This window comes from Vitis riparia, chromosome 18 (genome assembly GCF_004353265.1).
Source record: "Vitis riparia cultivar Riparia Gloire de Montpellier isolate 1030 chromosome 18, EGFV_Vit.rip_1.0, whole genome shotgun sequence".
Taxonomy (NCBI): domain Eukaryota; kingdom Viridiplantae; phylum Streptophyta; class Magnoliopsida; order Vitales; family Vitaceae; genus Vitis; species Vitis riparia.
The window spans coordinates 19,921,136-19,944,392 of NC_048448.1; the positions used below are offsets into that span (position 1 = coordinate 19,921,136).

General features: G+C 33.1%; 1 protein-coding gene across 1 annotated transcript; it reads left to right on the forward strand.

Annotated features, from left to right (window-relative positions):
• Positions 1–15,929: 15,929 nt before the first annotated feature.
• On the forward strand, positions 15,930–22,657 carry LOC117906641 (putative laccase-9). The gene is made up of 7 exons (XM_034819755.1): positions 15,930–16,100; positions 16,230–16,381; positions 18,393–18,637; positions 18,977–19,102; positions 20,832–21,426; positions 21,528–21,889; positions 21,974–22,657. The coding sequence occupies exons 1-7, from the start codon at positions 15,945–15,947 to the stop codon at positions 22,156–22,158; spliced, it is 1,821 nt and encodes a 606-aa protein (XP_034675646.1). The 5' UTR covers positions 15,930–15,944; the 3' UTR covers positions 22,159–22,657.
• Positions 22,658–23,257: the final 600 nt, after the last annotated feature.

Here is a 23,257-nt window from a genome sequence, read left to right on the forward strand (position 1 = left end):
TCCGTTGTTTTGTGTCCATCTATACCCTAGGGTGGATGGATAATGCTACATGGCTCTTGTGCTAAACATGTTTTGCGCTAGACAACGCTTAGAGTTCATGCTAGATGGCGGTGAGCATTCCACAATAGCCACCTCTTTAAATCATTTAAAAATTCTTATAATCCATGAAACAAGTAGTGAATGTGTATGTCTAAGGTCAATGATCTAACATATTTAGGAAGCATTTAAACTACCCTTCATTATAAGTAACACTATTAGGTTACATGAAAATAATGCTACTTGTACTGTACAAATTAAAGAAGGATTCATAAAAAGTGACTAAACTAAGCACATCTCTCCCAAGTTCTTCTAGACTCATGAGCTCCAAGAGAAGGATGAAATAGATGTTAAACAGATTCAATCATGTGATAATCTAGTAGATCTATTTACAAAGACATGACCTTTGGCTACATTGAAAAAGTTAAGATACGATATCAAAATGTGAAGATTGAGAGATCTACTAGTTGAAGTATTGAAGAAATCATAATCATATCTACACGAAGGGGAAAATACTAATATGGATATTCTACACTTTTATTTTCCTTCATCCAAGTTTTGTCCGATTAGGTTTACTAGCAAAGTTTTTAACAAGACAGTCACCCTATTCTTATGATCATCCAAGGGGGAGTATTATAAAATATGAGAATTTGTAGTATTGTGGGAACCTGTGGATGATAATTTGTGATGATGCATATTTCTTTGTGACTCCCTTTAAAAGGGAGAGACTTTTAATGAAAATTCATTTAATTTTCTTCTTGAGCATTCTACTTTTTCTTTTCCATTTTCTTCTTTCACTTTATTTTTCTACAAGAAGTAAATCTTGAAATATAGAATTTTTTATAGAAAAATTAAGCACTTATTTTATGTTTTTAAAAGAGGTAGTAATTTTTTTATAAAAAAATTATATATTTCAATTATGTTTTAAATATATATAACTAATTAATTCAAACACAAGTATTATAACCTTGTTTACTAAGAAAGTATTCAATAAATTAATTTATTGAATTAATATTTAATAACTTAATTTAATTTATTAAGTATTTTAAGTATTTTTAGTGAAGTATTTATATGTACTTAATATTATAATTTATTAAAGTTAAAAATGGTTTTGGTAAATCGACTCAATAAACTTAATAACTTAAATATAATTTAACTTAAAATCATTTTAAGTCATGAAGGATTAAATTTGATCAAGCAACCTCTAAAATAATATTTAATAAATCAATTTAATAACATAATAACTTAATTTCACTTATTAAGTAAATTACTAACAGCGTAGTATATAGTTCAAAATAATTTTAAATATTAAATTAAAATAATAGACTTGTTTTAAATCTCATTTTTTTGGGTACTATTTTCTCATATCTAATGAAAATATTTTTTGCACCCACAACTTATATTTCTACAATACTTTTGATATAAATATTTAACTAATAAATATATTATTTAAGGTTAATAAAAGTAAATAATAATTAAAATTAATAAAAATAAATATTATTTAAAATTGAAGAGGGTAAATATCTCAATTCAATAATTTAGAAAAAGTAAATTAATTTTATTGAATAACATTAATATTAAAAAATCAAGTCATAAGTTAATTTTAACTTGAAATCAGTTTAAATCATTAAATAATAAATAGTAAAACCAAAAATTTTGAAACAAAGATAAGTAGACTGGTCCGTGATCCTCTGATGAGAGACCCACATTCTAACATTATTGAGTCAAGCCCTTTTGTCTTCTGTGTCAAAGCCATTTTTCTGAGAGTGGCTCTGCCCTACCAGTCTTTTAGAAGGACGGTTTGAGCGAAACAATTTGCTTCAAGAAATGCAGCTGAGAAAGGAGGTCTTCTTGTTCCAAAAAGGGAACTAAAAAAGGCAAACCTAAAGAAATAGAAGAATCGTGGTTGGGGTTTGACTGTTAAGCCACTATTTCTTTTTGTTCCTAATAGTATTTTTCTCTGGAATTCAAGGCTCCTTATGTAGTTCGGTGGAACCAAGTCTCTCTCTTATGTTAGCTTTTGGTTTTATATCGAGTAATGGTTTGACTGTTAGCTAGAGGTGATATCCGGTGGGTTCGGAATACGACACCCCATCTTGACTGAATCTGTTTGTATCCATTCACATCGCCCCCCAAAGAAAATTTCGTACTGGACTAAAGCACAGGTAAATATAAGAAATTCTCATAAGCCTCGTTTGTTTGTTTATTTATTTATTTTGACTTTTAAATTTTTTAATATTTTTACTTTTTTTAAATTATATTAAAAATAAATATATTTTATAAATAAATAAATATTATAATTTATTTTTATAAAAGATAAATTTTTTATTTTAATAATGTTAATAAAGGTTGAAAAATGAAAAATCAAAAATCCAATTAAAATAATTAATTATATACAATCGAGATGAAATGAGACAATCTCTCTTGAATTTAGAAAATTTTCTTGGAACAAAGCGGGAGGCTGATTTGGGGTTGGGACACAAAGCGGGATTGGTCGTTGGGGATTGGGACAAGCATTCGTGTCTATAATAGTCAGATGTGAAGGCTGAGTTAGAAGGAAAAAAACTGAATTTACGAATACAGCTGAGTTGCCTTCCTTCTTCACCGAGCACCAAAAGGGGAAATCATGGCCATTGAGTTTTATTTGTTTTGTTTTTTCTTTTTTATTTTATTTTGTTATTATTATTTTGCAATTTGGGTCATAAGGGTAGATTTTTTTTTTTTTTTTTTTTTAAGTTCCATTTCTAACTTTCGGATTTTTAGGAAGGTTTTTTTTTAATTAAAAATTGATACTTCAATTTTAAAAATTTACAAATAGTCTAGTTAAAATTCCTTAATAAATTTAAAATATTTAGAAAAATAAAAACATAAATTATTATCACTAGTTTATCAATAATAATTACTAAATAACCAGAATAATTTTTATAATTGTATTAAAGAAATTATAACAATAATTTGAATTGTTTAATTTATATATATATATATATATATATATATATATATATAAATAGCTAAAGAAAATATAATTTGATGTGATGATCTAGTTAATTATAAAGTCAAATAAAATGTATAAAAAATTTTATTATTCAGAACATACGAGAATAACTATTACATTGCGACTTGACATTGTGGAGTCCCATGGCAAGGTGTAGCGGGAAGTGCCATTCTAAAAATGTTAAAAAAGACAAAAGAAAAAAAAATCACTTCTTATGAGGGGAATCGAACCTAGAACTAGTTTTTGCTCCCTAAAAAGTGTTATGGCTAGTCATTAGGCTAAAGTCCACATATTTTATAATTGACAAACTTTAAATATGTTTTAGAAATTACCCCTTAACTGAAATCTTGACTCTGCCACTAAATATAAAAATAAAGATGAATCAAATTGATAAATACCAAAAACATGTTTTCAAGTAAGATTAATACAGAACGAGAGTATCATATTATAACGTAATGACTCAATATTTGCTTTTAACTAAATACAATTTTGCTTAATTTCCTTAAGTTTTATAGTCAATTAAATTCTTCTTAAATCATATATTTCATAACCTCAAAATATTAAAGGTCAACTCTTAATTCAAGTAGCTAAAAATGACTAGAAAATTATTAAGGAGAATAGTTAAATGTAGTAGTGCCCCTTAAATTGTAGCATGTGTCCCATGCAATTGAGTCCTTAAACTAAAATACATCTCATTTTGCTATTCAATTTTTCTCAAATTGCGTAGTCAATTAACTGTTTAACACACTAATGGAATAAGTTATTGGGCATGTGATGCAAATCAGGGGGAAGGATATCCCATAATTCCGTAAACCATGGAATTATTATGTGATGTAGAGGATTTTTAGGAATCTTACGTATTTGTTGCAATTCTGTTTCTGTTATTCTTTCCGAGTTCATTGCTTTCCTAGTTTATTTCTTCCGAGTTAATGCTTTCCTAGTTGGAGTTGGAGATTTGAATATTGGTTTGTTATTTAAGGAATGAAAAAAGAAAAAAAAGTCAGAGTGTTTTTTTTTTGCCATTCGAAAATCCGAATCCTTTCTTTCTTTCTTTGGAGTGATTCTAATGTTGCAGAGAGATTCTGTGTTTGCTTAAGCTCTTGGTTCTGATGTGAGATTGGTCCAGGACGCTTGACATCATTTTGGTATCAGAGCTACATTCCATGCCTGTAACCCGCAGTGGCAATTCATATGCCATGGCAACACCCCAAAATACAAACGACCAAAACCCAAATAACCAAAACACAACCCAGCCCCAGTTGCAGCACCAAATAGATCAAATCGCCACAGTGTTGGAGCGAATCACTCATCGACTAGATGTCATGGATGAACGATACGCTCGAGAGGAATATGGGTCCTTCAATCGGAGAGGGCGTAGACCAGTTCGTGATGGGGAAAGGTTGGACGAAAGTGATGGAGATGCTGGTGAAAATGAAGAAGAAGAAGAAAATCAGGCCTTTGAGAATAATGAGCCACGAACCCGACGTCATAGACAAAATTTTCACCGACGTCATGCTGATCATCGTGCAGCTTATCAACCTCTTGATGAGCTGACCAAGAGAATGAGAGTTGATGTACCAGATTTTTTTGGAAAATTGGAACCCAATGCTTTTGAGGACTGGTTAACGGCTATCGAGGATTATTTCGATTGGTTTGAAGTATCGGAGGATAGAAAGGTTCGTTATGTCTGGATGAAATTGAAGGGGCACGCACGAGCATGGTGGGGAAGTGTGGAAGAACAATTACGCCGTACACGATGACCAGCCGTTTCTAACTGGGAAGAAATGAAAGAGAGATTAAAGGAAAAATATTTGCCTATTGATTATGAGCAGATGATGTTCGAGGAGATGTTGCAACTCAGGCAAGGGTCATTGAGTGTTGATCAATTTACGGATCGCTTCCACGAATTGACTGTCCGTAGCAAGATCGTGGAGACTGAACAACAAACTTTAGCTCGATACCGTACCGGATTACGCAGTGAACTACGCAAAGAAATGTGGACTGCACGCTTAATCAACGTGGAGGAGGCGTATCAAATGGCACTTCGTATTGAGAAACAAATGGAGCCTTCGTTTGGGAGGAAAATGTCGTCAATGGATTCAAGACAGGAACGAGTTACCACTCCTTCATTCCAAAAGCCTCCATTGCTAAAAGATCAATCTAAGGGCACTGCAAGTGGAGACCAGAAGGGAAAAGCAAAAGTCACCAGTGAAGGGCCACAATGTTATAAATGTAAAGGATACGGACACTATGCTGTTGTGTGTCCTACAAGAGATAAAAAACTAGCCTTCATATGTGAAAAGGAATTGTTAATGGTGGACGATGTTGAAGACATGGATGGGGAGGAAACTGAAGAGGATAACCACAGTGAGGAAGAACACTTGGGTGCGTCAAACCTACCTATTTGCGTGATCCAACGAGTTTTGACGGGAACTAAGAGAGAGTTCCAGGCAAATCCCGAGTGGCTGCGCACCAATATTTTCCACACTCGTATAGAGCATAATGGTCGGGCCTTGAATGTTATTATTGATAATGGCAGTGGCATGAATGTGGTCTCTGAAACAACTGTCGAACGTTTGGGGCTAAAGACTGAGAACCATCCTACTCCTTATAGGATCAGTTGGGTTAATGACGCCAATTCAGTCTTAGTGAAGCAACGGTGCTTGGTTAAATTTTCTTTGGGAAAAAAATATATGGACGAAGCTTGGTGCGATGTAATCCCTATGACAGTCTGTCACATGTTATTGGGACGCCCGTGGCTCTATGATCGGAAGGTCCTTTATGATGGGTATGCTAACACTTACTCTTTTACTTTCAAAGGTAAGAAATTTGTTTTGGATCCCTTACAGATTTCAGAATTTGAGGCAAGAAAAGAAACAATCCCAGTTTTGACGATGCGACAATTTTCTCGAGTCTTGCATGAGGGTGATATGTTGCTTATGGTCATAAAACGTGAAGTAAAGCAGGTGGACGGTAATATTCCAACAGAATTCACGGCGATGTTGGAAGAATTTCAGGATATCATGCCGGGTGAAATGCCGAATCAATTACCTCCCATGAGGGAGGTGCAGCATGCTATCGATCTAATCCCTGGCTCAACTTTGCCTAATTTACCACACTACCGCATGAGCCCAGCAGAGAATGAAGAACTCAGCCGACAAATTCAACAATTATTAGACAAAGGTTTTATTCAAGAAAGTCTCAGCCCATGTGCTGTTCCGGTTTTACTCACACCAAAGAAGGATGGTAGTTGGAGGATGTGCGTCGATAGCCGAGCAATTAATAAGATAACCGTGAAGTACCGATTTCCCATTCCTCGTCTTGATGATATGTTGGATTTGCTATGTGGTTCATCTATTTTCACTAAGATCGACCTTCGAAGTGGTTACCACCAAATTCGTATCCGGTCAGGGGACGAGTGGAAGACGGCCTTCAAAACGAAAGATGGTTTGTTCGAATGGCTAGTTATGCCCTTCGGATTAACTAACGCGCCAAGCACTTTCATGTGTGTGATGACACAAGTTCTCAAACCATTTTTAGGAAAATTTGTCGTTGTTTATTTTGATGATATTTTGATTTTTAGACAAAGTTTGCAAGATCATTTAAGCCATGTTGAGCAGGTATTGAAGGTTCTAAGAGCTGAACAACTTTATATTAATCGGGACAAATGCTCGTTCATGAAGAAAAGTGTCAAGTTTTTAGGTTTTATAATTTCTGATGAAGGTGTTGAGGCTGATCCTGCAAAGGTGCAAGCTATCCAGAACTGGCCAACACCTCAGAATTTTTCTGAGGTCAGAAGCTTCCATGGTTTGGCCACGTTTTATCGACGATTTATTTGCAATTTCAGCACTATAATGGCCCCAATCACTGAGTGCTTGAAAGAAAAAAAATTTCTATGGAGTACCGCAGCTGCAAAGGCATTCTCCGAAATTAAAAAACGAATGGGACAAGCACCAGTATTGAAGTTACCAGACTTCTCTAAAATTTTTGAAGTAGCTTGTGATGCTTCACATGTGGGCATCGGAGGTGTGTTGAGTCAGGAAGGGCACCCTATTGCTTTTTTCAGTGAGAAACCTAACGATACTCGCCGACGATATTCAGTATATGATATGGAATTCTATGCTTTAATTCAAACTCTCAAGCATTGGCGGCCATACTTGATCCACAAAGAGTTTATTCTTTATACAAACCATGACTCTTTGAAGCATTTACATTCCTAAAATAAACTGAATGCACGGCATGCTCGTTGGATGGATTATCTGCAGCAATTTGAATTTGTTATCAGACATAAGTCAGGGGCTGAAAATAAGGTGGCTGATGCCTTAAGCAGGAGACCAGACTTGTTACATGTGTTTTCAACTAATGTTGCAGGATTTGAAAATTTAAAAATAGAGTATGCCAACGATGAAGACTTCGGCAGTATATGGAGTGATCTCTCCACTTATCAGCACACATCTAGTAATGATTATATGTTGCGCAATGGTTTCTTATTCTACAAATCACGGCTATGCGTTCCGCGTGGCTCTTTTCGGGAGTTTTTAATTACGGAACTCCACGGCGGGGGTTTAGCTGGGCATTTTGGTCATGATAAAACCTTTGCTATTGTTGCTGATCGGTTTTATTGGCCTCGGATGTGGAGAGACGTGCATACAGTGGTTGATCGGTGTCGAATTTGCCAATTAAACAAAGGAACAAAGCAGCAAGCAGGGCTCTATTCACCACTTCCTATTCCCGACAAACCATGGCAGCATATTAGTATGGACTTTGTTCTTGGGTTACCAAGAACTCTTCGACAACATGATTCAATTATGGTGGTGGTTGATCGTTTTTCCAAGATGTCCCATTTTATTCCATGTAACAAAACTTATGATGCATCAAAAGTTGCTGCAATATTTCTGCAAGAAATTGTCCGTTTGCATGGTATTCCGGCTTCAATTGTGTCTGACAGGGACGTCAAATTTGTGAGTTATTTTTGGAAAACATTGTGGACAACGATGGGCACAAAGCTTATGTTTTCCAGTGCATTCCATCCCCAAACTGATGGCCAAACTGAGGTAACCAACAGGAGTTTGGGAAATCTATTACGCTGCCTTGTGGCAGATCATGTGACTAGCTGGGATATGGTGCTTCCGCATGCTGAATTTGCCTTTAATAATTCTGTTAACAGGACAACAGGCTGCACTCCATTCGAAGTGGTGTATGGGTTCCGACCTAGCACTCCACTTGATGTTAATTCATTGCCATTGCCCCCCAGGCCAAGTGAGGCTGCATTAGATTTTTCTAGCTATATGCGAGATATCCATGAAGAATGCAAACGACGCCTTACCATCAATACAAATTTTTATGCAGCTTTAGCAAATGCAAAACGCAAGGATAGACAATTTAATGAAGGCGATATGGTCTTTGTGCGTTTAAGGCCGGAGCGATTTCCTCCGGGGAGTTTTACCAAGTTGCATGCACGCCGAGCAAGTCCTTTTAGAGTAACCAAGAAGTTGGGTACCAATGCATATGTTATTGAATTACCCTCTAAATTCGGTATTAGCCCCGTTTTTAACATAGAAGATCTTACGGAGTTCAAAGGTGCTGTCGATGAAAATTCCGCAAATTCCGCCATACTGTTACCAGAGGCAACACCAGTTCTGCGAGTTCCAGAAAGTACAGCACCACGAGATGAGATTGCTGCCATTCTTGACTATCAATTTGTTACAACTTGTAGAGGAGGGTATTACAAGTTCTTAGTGCAGTGGAAAAATCGTCCAAATTCGGACTCTGTATGGTTGCAAGCTTCAGAAGTCAAGCGGTTGCACCCACATCTCTTTGATGCTTACATTCGTGAAAACTTGCCAGAGTCAAGTTCTTCAGGAGAGCCGGCAATTGATGCAAATCAGGGGGAAGGATATCCCATAATTCCGTAAACCATGGAATTATTATGTGATGTAGAGGATTTTTAGGAATCTTACGTATTTGTTGCAATTCTGTTTCTGTTATTCTTTCCGAGTTCATTGCTTTCCTAGTTTATTTCTTCCGAGTTAATGCTTTCCTAGTTGGAGTTGGAGATTTGAATATTGGTTTGTTATTTAAGGAATGAAAAAAGAAAAAAAAGTCAGAGTGTTTTTTTTTGGCCATTCGAAAATCCGAATCCTTTCTTTCTTTCTTTGGAGTGATTCCAATGTTGCAGAGAGATTCTGTGTTTGCTTAAGCTCTTGGTTCTGATGTGAGATTGGTCCAGGACGCTTGACATCAGCATGACTTCGCACCAATGTTAAAAAAATGAACTGAAATCAAATTCCCTTGAACCCATGTGGTGGTAAAAGTAGTCAGGTTTCCCTCCAATCCCTTCCTAATAAATTGAATTCTACTACGTTGGAGGTACTTTTGCTTCCACAATGCAATCAAACTTATGGGTGTGATAGGAAAAGGAGAATAAGACATAATAAATTAGAAAAGTCGCAAGATGACTGAAACAAAATTATCAACTTAAACCTAATGCACTAACAAACGTATCCATGGAAAAACTTTCAAAAGAAAGTATATAATAGATACCAAGCCCTACCGGCTTCAAATTCAGCTTCTTCGTATTTCTCACATGTCACCAAGGAAGAAAATGTCGCGATATATCGTCGAAATATCGTGTATCGAAGGATTTCGACACGATATTTCATGGAGAAATATCAGCCCGACGATATTTCGGGATTTATCGCGAGAAATCGACGATAAATCGACGATTTTTCTCCGATATATCGCATGGTCAACAGGTCAACGAAAGTCAGACGCGCTACAGTGCTGCTACAGTGACTCGGGGTTCACCTGCTTACCACCTGGGCTAAGTTACCCTTTAATACATAATATGCAACAACTATATATATACTTAAATTCAATATATAAAGAAAATATAAGAATATTTTAAAGAGCAAATTAATTATAATTATTTTATAATTAAATGCAAAGTCTTTTAATTAATTACCAAAAATATAAAAAATATATAATTTTCTTCATAATGTTTTTAATATCATTAATAATTAATTAAATATTAAAAAATTATATATATATCATTATTTATTTTATATTGTTTAATACAATTGAATTAAATGGATCATATTTTAATACTAATATATATTTTAAAATTAGACATATTATAATCAAATATCATAATATTAGGTGTAATTTAATAATAAATGTACACTTATAAAATTCATATTTTTATCGATGCATACGATATTATTATCAAATATGATAAATCATGTTATACATATATCAAAATTTTCAATAAAATAACTTTAAAATGTCTATTATACTTCTAATTATATTATTATGAGGTTTTCCTTACATTTTCATAAGTTTTTAACAATTTTACGCTTACCAATATTTTTTTCCAAAATATCCACCGATATATCTCCGATATATCCGTAAAATCGAAATACCGATATATTCGTGATTACCGATATTTCCATCCTTGCATGTCACCAATAACAATACCCTATATCCCAAAATAACCAACAGTATCTCCAGCAAATCCAAGGAGACACCAATTCGTTGGCTTGGCACGTGGGAATGGTGCCTTCGGCTGTAAGACATGGTTTTTTAATAAAGATTTGGCCTAGCCCGACTTTTAATGTTTGAAATTAATTTTTTTATAATATTTATTGGTCTCATAAATATCGGTCTTGAAACCATTTTGAGCATCCATTATTGAATGGGAGAAATTTCGGGAAATGTCGAAAATATCGGTGATATATCGGTTTGAAACCGATAAATCGACGATTAAATTGGCTGTGGAGTGATGCGCGGAACAGCGGGGAGAAATGGAAAAAATCATCGATATATCATTTTGAATTTTTGACGTTTTGATGGCTCATATTTCACTTGTGTTTTTGTAAAGGCATCCAATGATCAGATTTGTGATCTAATGGTGGGAACTCAATCTTGACTTGATCCAATGGCTACAAAATATTTTCAACGGTTATACGAAGATCTAATGGCCAAATTTGAACCAAATTTGGATCCAATGGTTAAAATTAATTTATAACAACTATTTGACCATCCAACGGCTAGTTTGACAAAAAAAAATTGTATAAATATCCCAATCCATTCCGTTTCATACATAAAAATTTGATCTTGTTCTATTGCTACAAATTTTTATTTTTTTTATCTCTAGCAAAATTTTCAAATTGTGAAAATTTGGTAGTGAAGGGGATTAAATCCTAGTCAAGACTAATTAAGGTATGTTTTACTTTTCATAAAATTTATTTTTATTATGCATAATTCAATTTTATTTGTTATGTATGGTTTAATTGATATTATCTAATTTTAAAATTTGTCATATTACATTAAATTTCATATGGAATGGAAATTGATTTGACATATATGCATATTTAGTTTCATTTTTTAATAATTTTAAAATTAAATCTAATTCATATGGAAATTTAATTATAATGTTTATCTATTTCATACATGCATAATTCAATTTTAATTTCATATGGACATCACATATATGCATAATTCAATTTTAATTTCAATTTTTATTACTAATGATTCTTATCAATTTCATGAATATGAAAATTTAATTTAAATTAAATTAAATTAAATTCATATGGAAATTTAATTGTAATGTTTATCTATTTCATATATGCATAATTCAATTTTAATTTCATATGTACGTCACATATATTCATAATTCAATTTTTATTTTTATTTTTATTAGTAATGATTCTTATCAATTTCATGAATATGAAAATTTTATTTTATGTAAATTAAATTAAATTCATATAGAAATTTAATTGTAATGTTTATCTATTTCATATATGCATAATTTAATTTTAATTTCATATGGACATCACATATATGCATAATTCAATTTTAATTTTAATTTTTATTAGTAATGATTCTTATCAATTTCATGAATAATATTAATATTAAATTTATTAGATGTTTTATTTTTAATAATTTTAAATTTGATATTAGTTTCTTAGGAATTTAAAATACATATTTAGAAAATGGCTAGTGGAAGTGGAAGCGATATCATGGGTTGAGATCCTTGTTTGAAATATTGTACACCTATGGAAGGGAACAAAAATGGAATAGTATGCAATTATTGTGGGTTAACAATAAAGAGTGGTGGGATTACTCGTTTTAAATTTCACCTATCACATACAAACGCTCATTCAAATACAAAAAAGTGTTCTAGCGTGCTTCAAAAGTGAAACAATAAGACAACTTCTAGATGAAAAAAATAAGGTGAAAATGAAGAAAGCTGCAGATATAGAAGAGATCCAAGCTGAATTGCGAGACATAATGGGAGGAAGACATAAACATGTAACTAATGAAGAGGATGAGGAGAACCTTGATGATGATGATGATGGAGATGATGATGATGTGTATATGTATCTGGCTAACATGCATGCTAATGAGTGACATGCTTATAGAGCGGCAGTTCGAGCATTCAAAGCTACTGAATGGAATCAACAACAAGAAGAACATTTTGTAAGAGGCAAAAGAAAAACAAGTATACTATTAATTTGGATTACTATTGTTTCTTATCAACTTTATCAATAATATTAAATTAACATATATTTTTAATTTTAATCATTATAATAGGTAAGTCTTCACATCCAACTAATCCAACAAGGCATATGCGAAGATCGCAAAGTGTTCGATATTCGAATCCTCACTGCCTAGTGCACCCTCATTGTACAAATCTTTAGCAGCAAGATAGAAAAATGTGAAAAATCTTTTCAAAGGTGGTGCCATCAAGAAAACCATGGGACGTTTGTTCAGTAAATTCTTCATATATGAGAGTGTTGTGCCCCATCAAGTAGACTCTCACCACTTCAAGAACATGATTGTTGGTGCACAACAAGAAGGTAATTACTATAATTTTAAAAGTTGTATTCATTTTAACAATATCATTATTATTTATAAAGTATGATTGCCACAATTGTTCTTATCTGCTTTAATTATATATGGATGATAGGTATGGGTATAAAACCATCGTCTCCTTATGAAATCAAACACAAGTACTTGAATATGGAGTATAAAGACATGAAAGATTATGACAATATTAAAAAAGAAAAGTGGAAGACTTATGAATGTACGATTATGTGTGACGGATGGACTGGACCCACAAAATTAAGCATAATTAATTTCATGGTATATTTAAAAGGTAGCACAATCTTCCTCAAATTTGTTGGTGCATCAAATTATATAAAGGACAACAAATACATATATGGTTTGTTGAAGGATGTGATCAAGGAAGTTGGCAAACAAAATATGGTACAAATAGTTATGGATAATGGGTCAACATTTGTGAATGCAGGGAAGCTGTTAATGAAGAAATACAATCTTTATTAGACTTCGTGTGCAGCACATTGCATTGACTTAATGTTCGAAGATATCGGTAAAAGGCAGAGTGTTATAGATGTGATTACAAAGGCTTGAAAGATAACTAACTTCATCTATAACCATAGTTGGTTGCTTGTGCAAATGCGGAAGGTGTGTGGTGGAGACATAATTTGCCCTACAACAACAAGATTTTCAACCAATTATATTGCCCTCGATAGTCTTTTGAAATAAAAGGCGAACTTGAAGAAAGTGTTTATTAGTGATGAATGGGCACAACACAAGTTAAGTCGCACATTAATCAGCAAAGAGGTTGAAAAACTTATGTTTGACCATGCGTATTAGGAGAGAGTAGGACAACTAGTGTCAATCTATGAGGCGTTAAACATGGTTCTTCGCATTGTCAATTCAAAAGTTGTTCCAACAATGCCATTTGTGTACGAATTGATTCAAGTTATGAAAGAGAACCTCATATGACTTAATGCTAAAGAATGGGTGTTAAAAATAATCGTAGATCGTTGGGATAGAACTCTTAAACATCCTCTTCATGCAACAAGCAACTAAGTATTATCTATCTTCAAACTTTATTGGTATTTAATAAGTTTCTTTCATAATATTCTAATTCTACATTTATATTTTACTATCGTAGCATTCTTTCTTAATCCAAGGGTCAATATAAACTTGGAGTCGGTACTAATCCTAATCTACTTCAAGCTATTCATGAAGTCTTTGTGAAATTAGATCTTGCACTAGAAGGTCTTAGTCAATTTGGAAATGAGGTAAATTATTAGAGTTATAATATAAATTAAATAATTGAATTTCGTTTACTTAATTTTTTACTTTCAATTATTTAATATGTAGCTTATTCTATTCCGAGATGCAAAAAGAGGATTCAATGATCTAGCAATGATTGCTTCGAAGTCAGAAATGGTTCCTAATGAGTATTATTTGAGAATTAATAATACATTTCATTAGCATATTATTGTAGCTTTCCAATATAAGTATTGATATCATTTATTTGGTTGTAGCTGAATGGTGGTTCATGTATGGAAACCACACTCCTACATTAAGAAGGTTGGTCATCAACGTTTTATCACAAATTGCGTCATCTTCAGCTTATGAGAGAAATTGGAGCACATTTACCTTAATTCATACAAAGAAAAGAAATTAGCTTGCTTACCCGAGGCTCCAACAATTAGTTTTCTATTATTGTAACATGAAACTAAAGATCTGTGATATGGAGATAGAAAATGACAAAGTTGTAGAGAAAGATTACCTTGATTTACTTTACATTATAGTTGAGGTTGGTGAAGAAGAAGATAACCAATTGTTTCAATGGGTTAGACCTCTTCATTTAGGTGATGAAAATAGAATTGTAATCAAGATGAAGACCACGACTCTAAAAGAGCTGGTCCAGGTGTTGGAGCCATTGGAAAGCCATATAGAGGAAGACAACGAAGGTTGGCGCTATACAACAAGGACTCAATGTTGGCTAGTTTTGAGTCAATGAGTATAGAGACTCAATTTAGTGACTCGTCAAATGAAGTCAACATTTATGCCCTTTATGCAATGAGTTATGCTCAACCTCCTTCAAATATTTTAAGTTCCACTAATGAAGAGTATGAAAGGTATAACTATTCTCCTTCTGCACAAATGTCGTACTACCTTCCATATCAGATGCAACAACAAAGATTTTAAACGAGCACATAGGAAAACCCTAGATTTCCCATCCATGGACAGGTTGTGGGCAAGACTTAAGAAACTTATGCATGACATTTTTGTACTTACAATCAAAACTATCGAAACTCCACGTCTTGGTATGAATATTGTCTTCAACAATATGAGCTCTCTTCATCTAACAATATGATGAAACCACATTGATCTTCATTTTGGTATTAAGGGCTATTGCAATGTCATATGTATTATGTTTATGTATAAATTGTTTTCATTTAATAAAACAAAATATTTCTTAATTTCTTAACTCAATTCTAACTTTCTAAGTATACAATTCTAAAATTCATATTTTTCATTCTTAAAATCCAAGTATCGAATCTACCAATATATCTCTGCTTACCGATATTTTTTTCTTTGACCATATTTATGTTAATTACACTTATAAAATAACTTTAACATGAATATTCTTGCTTATTTTATCATTTTTTGGAGTTTTCTAAGCAATCCCGTTAATTTTTTATATTTAAATTTAAATTTAAATTTAATTGTTATTATCTTTTAAAATTAATGTTGATCTATTTTATGGTTATATAATAATTTTTATCTCATTGATATTTGTGTAAAAATATCCACTGATATTTCTCCGATATATCCGTAAAATTCAATTACTGTTTACCATATTTCAAACACTGTTATTCATTAACTACCTTTCCAATATCATAATATTAGTAGTCGGTTGGCATCTAACTTGGAAACCAAGGAATTTAGTTGGTTGGAAGGCACTGTAAGAGATTGGGTTCGTCGGCTCATACCAACAAGCCAGAAGTCATTGTTGTATACCCAACTGTTATTCGCCGGAAAGCACACCTAACTTTTTAGCCCTCATGTGTATTTTCCAGATTATATGACTGGCTATATATTGAAGGTCAAGGACACGGATACGAAGAAAATGAAGTTGATGAACACGGGTCTGTTCCTCCATGTTGCCGGGTTTGTGGTTTGCTGTGGGATGATGCTCCATTGCGCTGCTGACAGCAAAGTCCATTACCATGAGTTTCATGTAAGTAGTAATAATTAAGCAGTATTTCATCTCATTTCAACCCTACGTTTTTTGTTGCCTTAGATTGATCAGGACTTACCAATTTTCTTCATTTTAAAATTTTTTTTTTTTTATTTGGTCGGCTTGTAGCTGACGGAGAGCAACTTCACAAGGCTGTGCAGTACAAAGACGATGTTGACTGTGAATGAAAGTTTTCCGGGGCCGGTGATTCGTGTTCGCAAGGGAGATACTATTTACGTTAATATTCATAACCAAGGATCCTATGGTGTCACCATTCACTGGTACTCTTTCACTCTCCCGTGTGTCTACTTTAAAAATTGTTTCAGGTAGAGAAGTTTCGAGAATTTCACTATTTTCCTTATGGTTAATAAAATATAAAAATCATTATCATAGTTTTTTTAATGAATATTTTTTTAATATATTAATTAAATACAAGATAAATATAAATTTGAAAATAAAAAAATAAAATTTGAAATATTTTTAAAAACCATACAACCATTTCTCTTGTGCAATGTTTTAAAAACTGAATCGGACCGGCCGGTCCAACCAGTTCAATCGTGGACCGGTCGCATTTTCGGTCTGATCCACCCTATTAAACCGTTTAACTATTGGACCGGTTACGAACCGCCTGAACTAGCGGTCGAACCGGTGAACCGGACAGCCCATATTGGCCTATCATTTTGCAAGCCCATTGTATAAAAAATTAAAAGTTGTAGGCCAAAAATCATACTGGGCCATGTCTTAGTATGACAAAGCCCACACCTAAACCATTTAAGTAGGCTCAGTCTTGAGCCCACAAGGTAGGCGTGTTGTTGCTTTCAATGAGAATACCTTTTATAGGCATCCTTTGCATCCTTATTTCTCTCACAAACCGATGTGGGATTGCAAACTAATATGATAATATCAATGAAAAAAATTTAACAAATGCAACAAAAGGATTTGAAGCTAGACCTCAGGCTTTGTAAGTAAACTAGGACACCACTCGGCTACCCACGTTTTGTTAATTAATATGCCAAACAAAACAATATATATTGGATTTTAATTTTTTTTATAATATTAAATAAAAATAATATAATATTTTTAAAAATTATAAAATTAGTTAAAATTTTCATTTTTAATATATTCACATTTAAATATTGTATACATTTCATTTAATATGATTTAATTTGATAATATCAAATATATAAAATAATATTATTGATTTTTAATTTATTCATATATATTTTAAATTTTTTATAATTATTTTTAATTTTAATAATATATAAATTATATATTTATGACGTCACTGGTTCGACCATGGTTCGACCACTGGTTCGACCGGTGAACCGTGAACCGGTAACTTTTTCAGTTCAATGACCGGTCCGATTCTGAAAACATTGCTCTTGTGTACTCAAAATAACACTAGTTTTTCTAATATTTTTATAAGGTTTCCTTCATTTTATCATTTAAAATAGTCTTTTTACTTATTATGACAATAATTGTGATTAACAAATAGACATGTAGATGCTTAATTGTAAAGAGTCCATCTTTCTCTTAATTTTGATTGTTTTTTAACCATGAGACTTAATTTCGGATTTTTTTTTCTCTTCAAAAGGAATATTGACAACAATAGATAAGAAATTTTAAAAATTAAAAATACAACTAAAATTAAAATATTTAAAAATTAAATATAAATCAAAACCAAAAAACTAAAATTTTAAAAAATAAAATATTGACTCTTATTGTATTACTCTTTCTCGATATCTATATTTTTAACTAATGATGAAATGAAAATCAATATTTTATTATTATATTTTTAGCTTTTAAGTTTTTAAAATTTCTTCTTTTATTGTTGATGTCAACCAATAAAATTTTTACTTTTAACAATGATTTGTATCTCATATTATATAATAAAAATTTATAATATATTTATTTATAAAATATTTTAATTAACTTAAAATGAATAATTATTTTTTTTATAATTTTGTTTAATATTATCAAGTAAAGAGTCATTTCAAGAAATAATTATTTGATTTATAAAAAAATATATATATTTTTAAATTGATGAAAATATGACCGATTTATAGAATTTGGAACTCTTTTTTCCACAAAATTTATAAAAACTTCAACAGAAGTTTTTATTCTAGAATTTTTTATTCACTTTCCTTCTCACTCTTTCTTCAAAAGTTTAACAAACGCAACTTACATGGAACATAAAAAGAATTCACCAATTAATTGAATTAAATTATTGTAGCAAAAACAATATTCGAAATGTTAACGATTTTATTGCCTAATATAAATTTATGGCTACAGGCATGGAGTGAAGAACCCAAGAAATCCATGGGGAGATGGGCCTGAGTACATCACACAATGCCCCATTCCACCGGGAACAAATTTCACTCAAGAGGTGATATTTACCACCGAGGAAGGGACACTGTGGTGGCATGCCCACAGTGACTGGACCAGAGCCACTGTGCACGGTGCCATTGTTGTTTTGCCTGCTCTTGGAACTACATATCCCTTTCCACAGCCTGATGCAGAAGAAATCATTGTATTGGGTAACTAAATCCTAATCCTTATTTCTTTTTTCAGGATAAATTCCGGGACAGAACTAGATCTCATCACCCCTTTTTTTCCTTATAAAAGGACAAAACCTAGAAAACTGAGAGGAAGAGAGAAAGGAGGAGATAAAGTAAGACTGTAAGAGTTGTGACTTTTGGGTCGGAATGGTTTGACGTTGAATATGGAGACAGAATATATTACTTTCACGTGTGATTCAGGACGTTTTCCTTTTCTATCACCCCCCTTTGAAAAATAAAGCGTCTTTTGACTGGCTGGTAGAATGACAAGTAAACTAGTGGCATTATTAAAGTTCACTGTACCTACTGTGGTTGCAGCATCTTGGTATAAGCATGATGTGATGGAACTGATGACGGAAAGTCTTAACAGTGGTGGAAAGGCAAATTTATCAGACGCTTTCACCATCAATGGCCAACCTGGGGATCTATATCCCTGCTCCAAAGGTACTGGATCACGGCGACTATTTTGTTGTCTTCATCAAGGAGGAAAATGTCGGGATATATCGGCGATATATCGCCGATATATCGTGTATCGGGAAGGGTCGACACGATATTTCGTGAAGAAAAATAGGAGGGGAGATATTTCCGTAAATATCGCCAAAATATCGGCGATATATCGGTTCGGAGAGATATATCGGAGATATTTTGAAAAAATTGCCTCTGGTGATAAAATATCGGCGATATATCGGAGATATATCGGAGATATATTGCTGATTTTTTTGTGATATTTCCTCTCCTTCATGCAATGTGATCTAACGGCCCAAATCACATCCGTATTGATCCGACGGCCTAGATATGATTCCAATGGTAATATGGCAATCCAACGGCCAGATTGCTCCCAGATTTTGATCCAACGACCAAAATTGATTTTCAATGGTAAATTAATGTTCCAACGACTATTTTGGCCCAAATTTCTTCTATAAATAACTCAAATTTCATCTATTTCATCCATTTTTTCTTTCATTCTTCATTTGCTCTCTCATTACTCCAATTTTTATTAAGGTTGCTCAATTATTTAATCATTTTAAGGTATATTTAATTTAAATTGTAATTAATTTTGTTTGCAATTGTAATTAGCTCATGTATTTTCAATTAATTAGTATGTTTACAATATGGATGATTTAATGCTATTTTTACATTCAATTGTAATTAATTTTTATATTTTTATTGAATTAACTTAGGTTAATTTGATTATTTAATTATAAATTGATATGTTTATTTTAGATTATTATTTGTGATTTATTTTCACATTTAGAATTAAATTAAACTAGTTAACTTAGCTAAATTATTTAATTAATTTAATTAACATGAACTAGTATATTTTGAATATGAAATATGTTTATTTAATGAATTTAATGTGTACAAATTATTGATATTTAATGAAATAAAGTATTTTATGTGACTTTATAATGAGAACAATTACAAAATTAACATTTTTTATAGATCAACATGATATAATTATATCTAATATTGCAAATTATATCATATATATATATATATATATATATATATATATATATATATCAAAATTTTCAATAAAACAACTTTAAAATGTCCATTATACTTCTAATTATATTATTATGAGGTTTTCCTTGCATTTCTATGAGTTTTTAATAATTTTAAGTCTACCGATATTTTTTTCCAATATCCGCCGATATATCTCCGATATATCCGTGATTACCGATATTTTCATCCTTGGTCTTCATCTCAAATTGAATGCTGATTTAGTTTCATTTGTATTTGTAATTTCTTTTGTGCATCTTCATTCACTTTTTATAAAAGAAACATGGGTTTGAAAAATCAAAGATATTTTTGGTAACCTTTTGTGTTTTCCAAAACAAAAAATAAAGAAAATATGGCAACCAAAAATTTTTTTTTTTTTTTATTCTTAAAACCAAAAAATAAAGTATTTTTAATTATTTTTTATGATTATTTAAAAAATAATTATATAAATATATAGAATAATTAAAAATTAATGCACTTAGATAAAAAAAAATTATTTTTTTAAACATATTTATAAATACTCAAAAAATTAAAATATTTTCGAATAGAATTTAATTATATAAAATATTAGAAAATAATTTTCAAAAACTACTTTCTAAAACTGTTTTTTTAAACCGTTACAAAAAAGGACCTAAAATTCTAATTATAATGATTTGTTCTCATGTTGCAGAAACAACATACAGACTGATGGTTGACTATGGGAAGACCTATCTTCTCCGCATAGTGAATGCTGCACAGAACCAAGATTTCTTCTTCATGATCGCTAAACACAAATTCACAGTGGTTGGAGGGGATGCATCCTACTTCAAACCCTTAACCACCCCTTATATAATGATAACTCCAGGAGAATCAATGGATGTGTTGGTCACAGCAGACCAACCTCTTGGAGAGTATTACATTGTTGCTACTCCATACTTCGATGGTGGAGGAGATAACTATGATCATAGCACTGCTACTGCAATTTTCGAGTACAGAGGGAACTACACTCACCCATCAACTCCTTCATTTCCATACCACATTCCTGCTTACAATGATACAGTTGTTGCTTCATTGTTTACGAACCAGATAAGAAGCTTGGCAAGCCCAGAGCACCCCGTTGATGTCCCACTAGATGTCACTACCCGAATGTATTTAGTAGCCACCATGAACATGTTGCCTTGTCCAAACGACTCCTGCGCGGGGCCGGATGGCTATAGGCTCGCTGCAGGCTTGAACAACAAGACTTTTGAGAACCCAAAAGTGGATATCCTTCAAGCCTACTACTGGTATATATTCTGTTCTTATATTGAATTTTTTTCTGCATCTGCACTTCACTTTATGAATTAGCATTTGCGAATAGCTTAAGTTTTTCATTTTCTTGCATCAGGAACTTGAGTGGGTTCTATGAGCCGAACTTCTCGGACCAGCCACTTCATTATTTTAACTTCACATCTGATGATTTGGTGAGCAACAATGTTACCGTATCCGACCCTGGGACTAGGGTGAAGGTGCTGAACTACAATGAGACAGTCGAGATAGTGTTCCAAGGGACTGATGTAATGAATGCAGCAGAGAATCATCCAATTCATCTCCATGGATACAAATTTTATGTGGTTGGAAGGGGTCAAGGAATATTTAACAATGTGACCGACCCCAAAAATTATAATCTTTATGATCCACCAGAACTTAATACCATCCCAATTCCTAAGGATGGATGGGCAACCATCAGATTCAAAGCTAGTAATCCAGGTATATATTTTCTTCACATTATTATTTTTATAGTTTTCATTTGTTCATTGATCATATATACTAATATGGATGGTTTTGCTCTAGGTGTGTGGTTTATGCACTGTCACTATGACAGACATATGACCTGGGGAATGGACACTGCTTTTATAGTAAAGAGTGGTGGTACAGCTGAGACGAGTATGAAGGGTCCTCCTGCTTACATGCCTCCTTGCGATCTTGAATCCTTTCTTGGCTCCAAGGACTCAATGTTACTTAGAGAAGATAGATAAAATCAGTTCTTACAAGTGGACTGGAGATCTCATGTATTTTGGAGAGAGTTTAGGTTACAAAAAAAAAGGGGGGAAAGGGAAAAAAGTTAAGCAAGTACGACTAAAGAACCATAGAAAGGGGAATTGTGATAAGCCACGACGGTCAGCAAGGGCCCTTAGGCCAAATCCCAAATATTTAGGATGAAGTGGGACGTGGAAAGATAGTTGCATGCGACATGCATGTAGGATTGTACGTGGGACGTACGTGGAAAGAGTTGTAGGCGAAGTGGATGTAGCTGGGGTAGATTGGGTCACCTACAAGACTGGGTCACTGGCGTTGTGGTAGTGGCGTTGTGGTTGCGAGTTTTACGTCATTTTCTGTTAGTCATGGGTTGTGTTTAGTATGGGGTATTGTTCTGTTTCCATTTCCAGCTTTCCTTTTATTTCGGTTTCCGTGTATGGCTTGGCTTATTTAAAGCAGCCGGAAGATATCAGTGGGATAATAATCAATTGCTATTCAGAATTTTGTGGTACTTTCTCACCTGAAGAGAAACCCATTTACTAATTTTTTATATTATTTGAGTTTGGGACCTATCATTGGTATCAGAGCCAGGCTACTATGGGCACCAATAAAGAGCGAATTGAACTGTTGGAAGCTGGGCTCGGTGAAGTGCAAGAGGGGCTACACCGGATGGAGCTCGGCGTGCCAGATAGGTTGCGACATTTGGAAGAGACTCTTAACCGTCTCTCTGATGTATTCCTTGCAGATCAGCAGCCTCCAAATCATGGTAACCAATACCGTGAAGGCCACAATGGGGGACGACTTGTCGTATCCTCAAAAACAGCAAAACTAGAGTTTCCTCGATTCTCTGGAGATGACCCGACAGAGTGGTTCAATCGTGTGAATCAATTCTTTGAATTCCAAAACACTCCTGATAACTAGAAGGTTTCTTTGGCCTCTTATCACTTGGAAGGGGAGGCCAATCAATGGTGGCAATGGATCCGCAGGACGTTCCAAGAAGAAGGACGAGTTCTCTCATGGACAGATTTTGAAGATGAACTTTGGGCACGTTTTGGACCTTCAGATTGCGAGGATTTTGACGAAGCTCTATCACGGATC

Bases quoted from the DNA above. Each gene is read 5' to 3' on its own strand.
- LOC117906641 (XM_034819755.1), top strand. From the start codon at position 15,945: ATGACTGGCTATATATTGAAGGTCAAGGACACGGATACGAAGAAAATG. The intron at 16,382-18,392 runs GTACTCTTTCAC...TTATGGCTACAG, and splicing joins TATGGTGTCACCATTCACTG to GCATGGAGTGAAGAACCCAA. The intron at 21,890-21,973 runs GTATATATTTTC...GTTTTGCTCTAG, and splicing joins ATTCAAAGCTAGTAATCCAG to GTGTGTGGTTTATGCACTGT.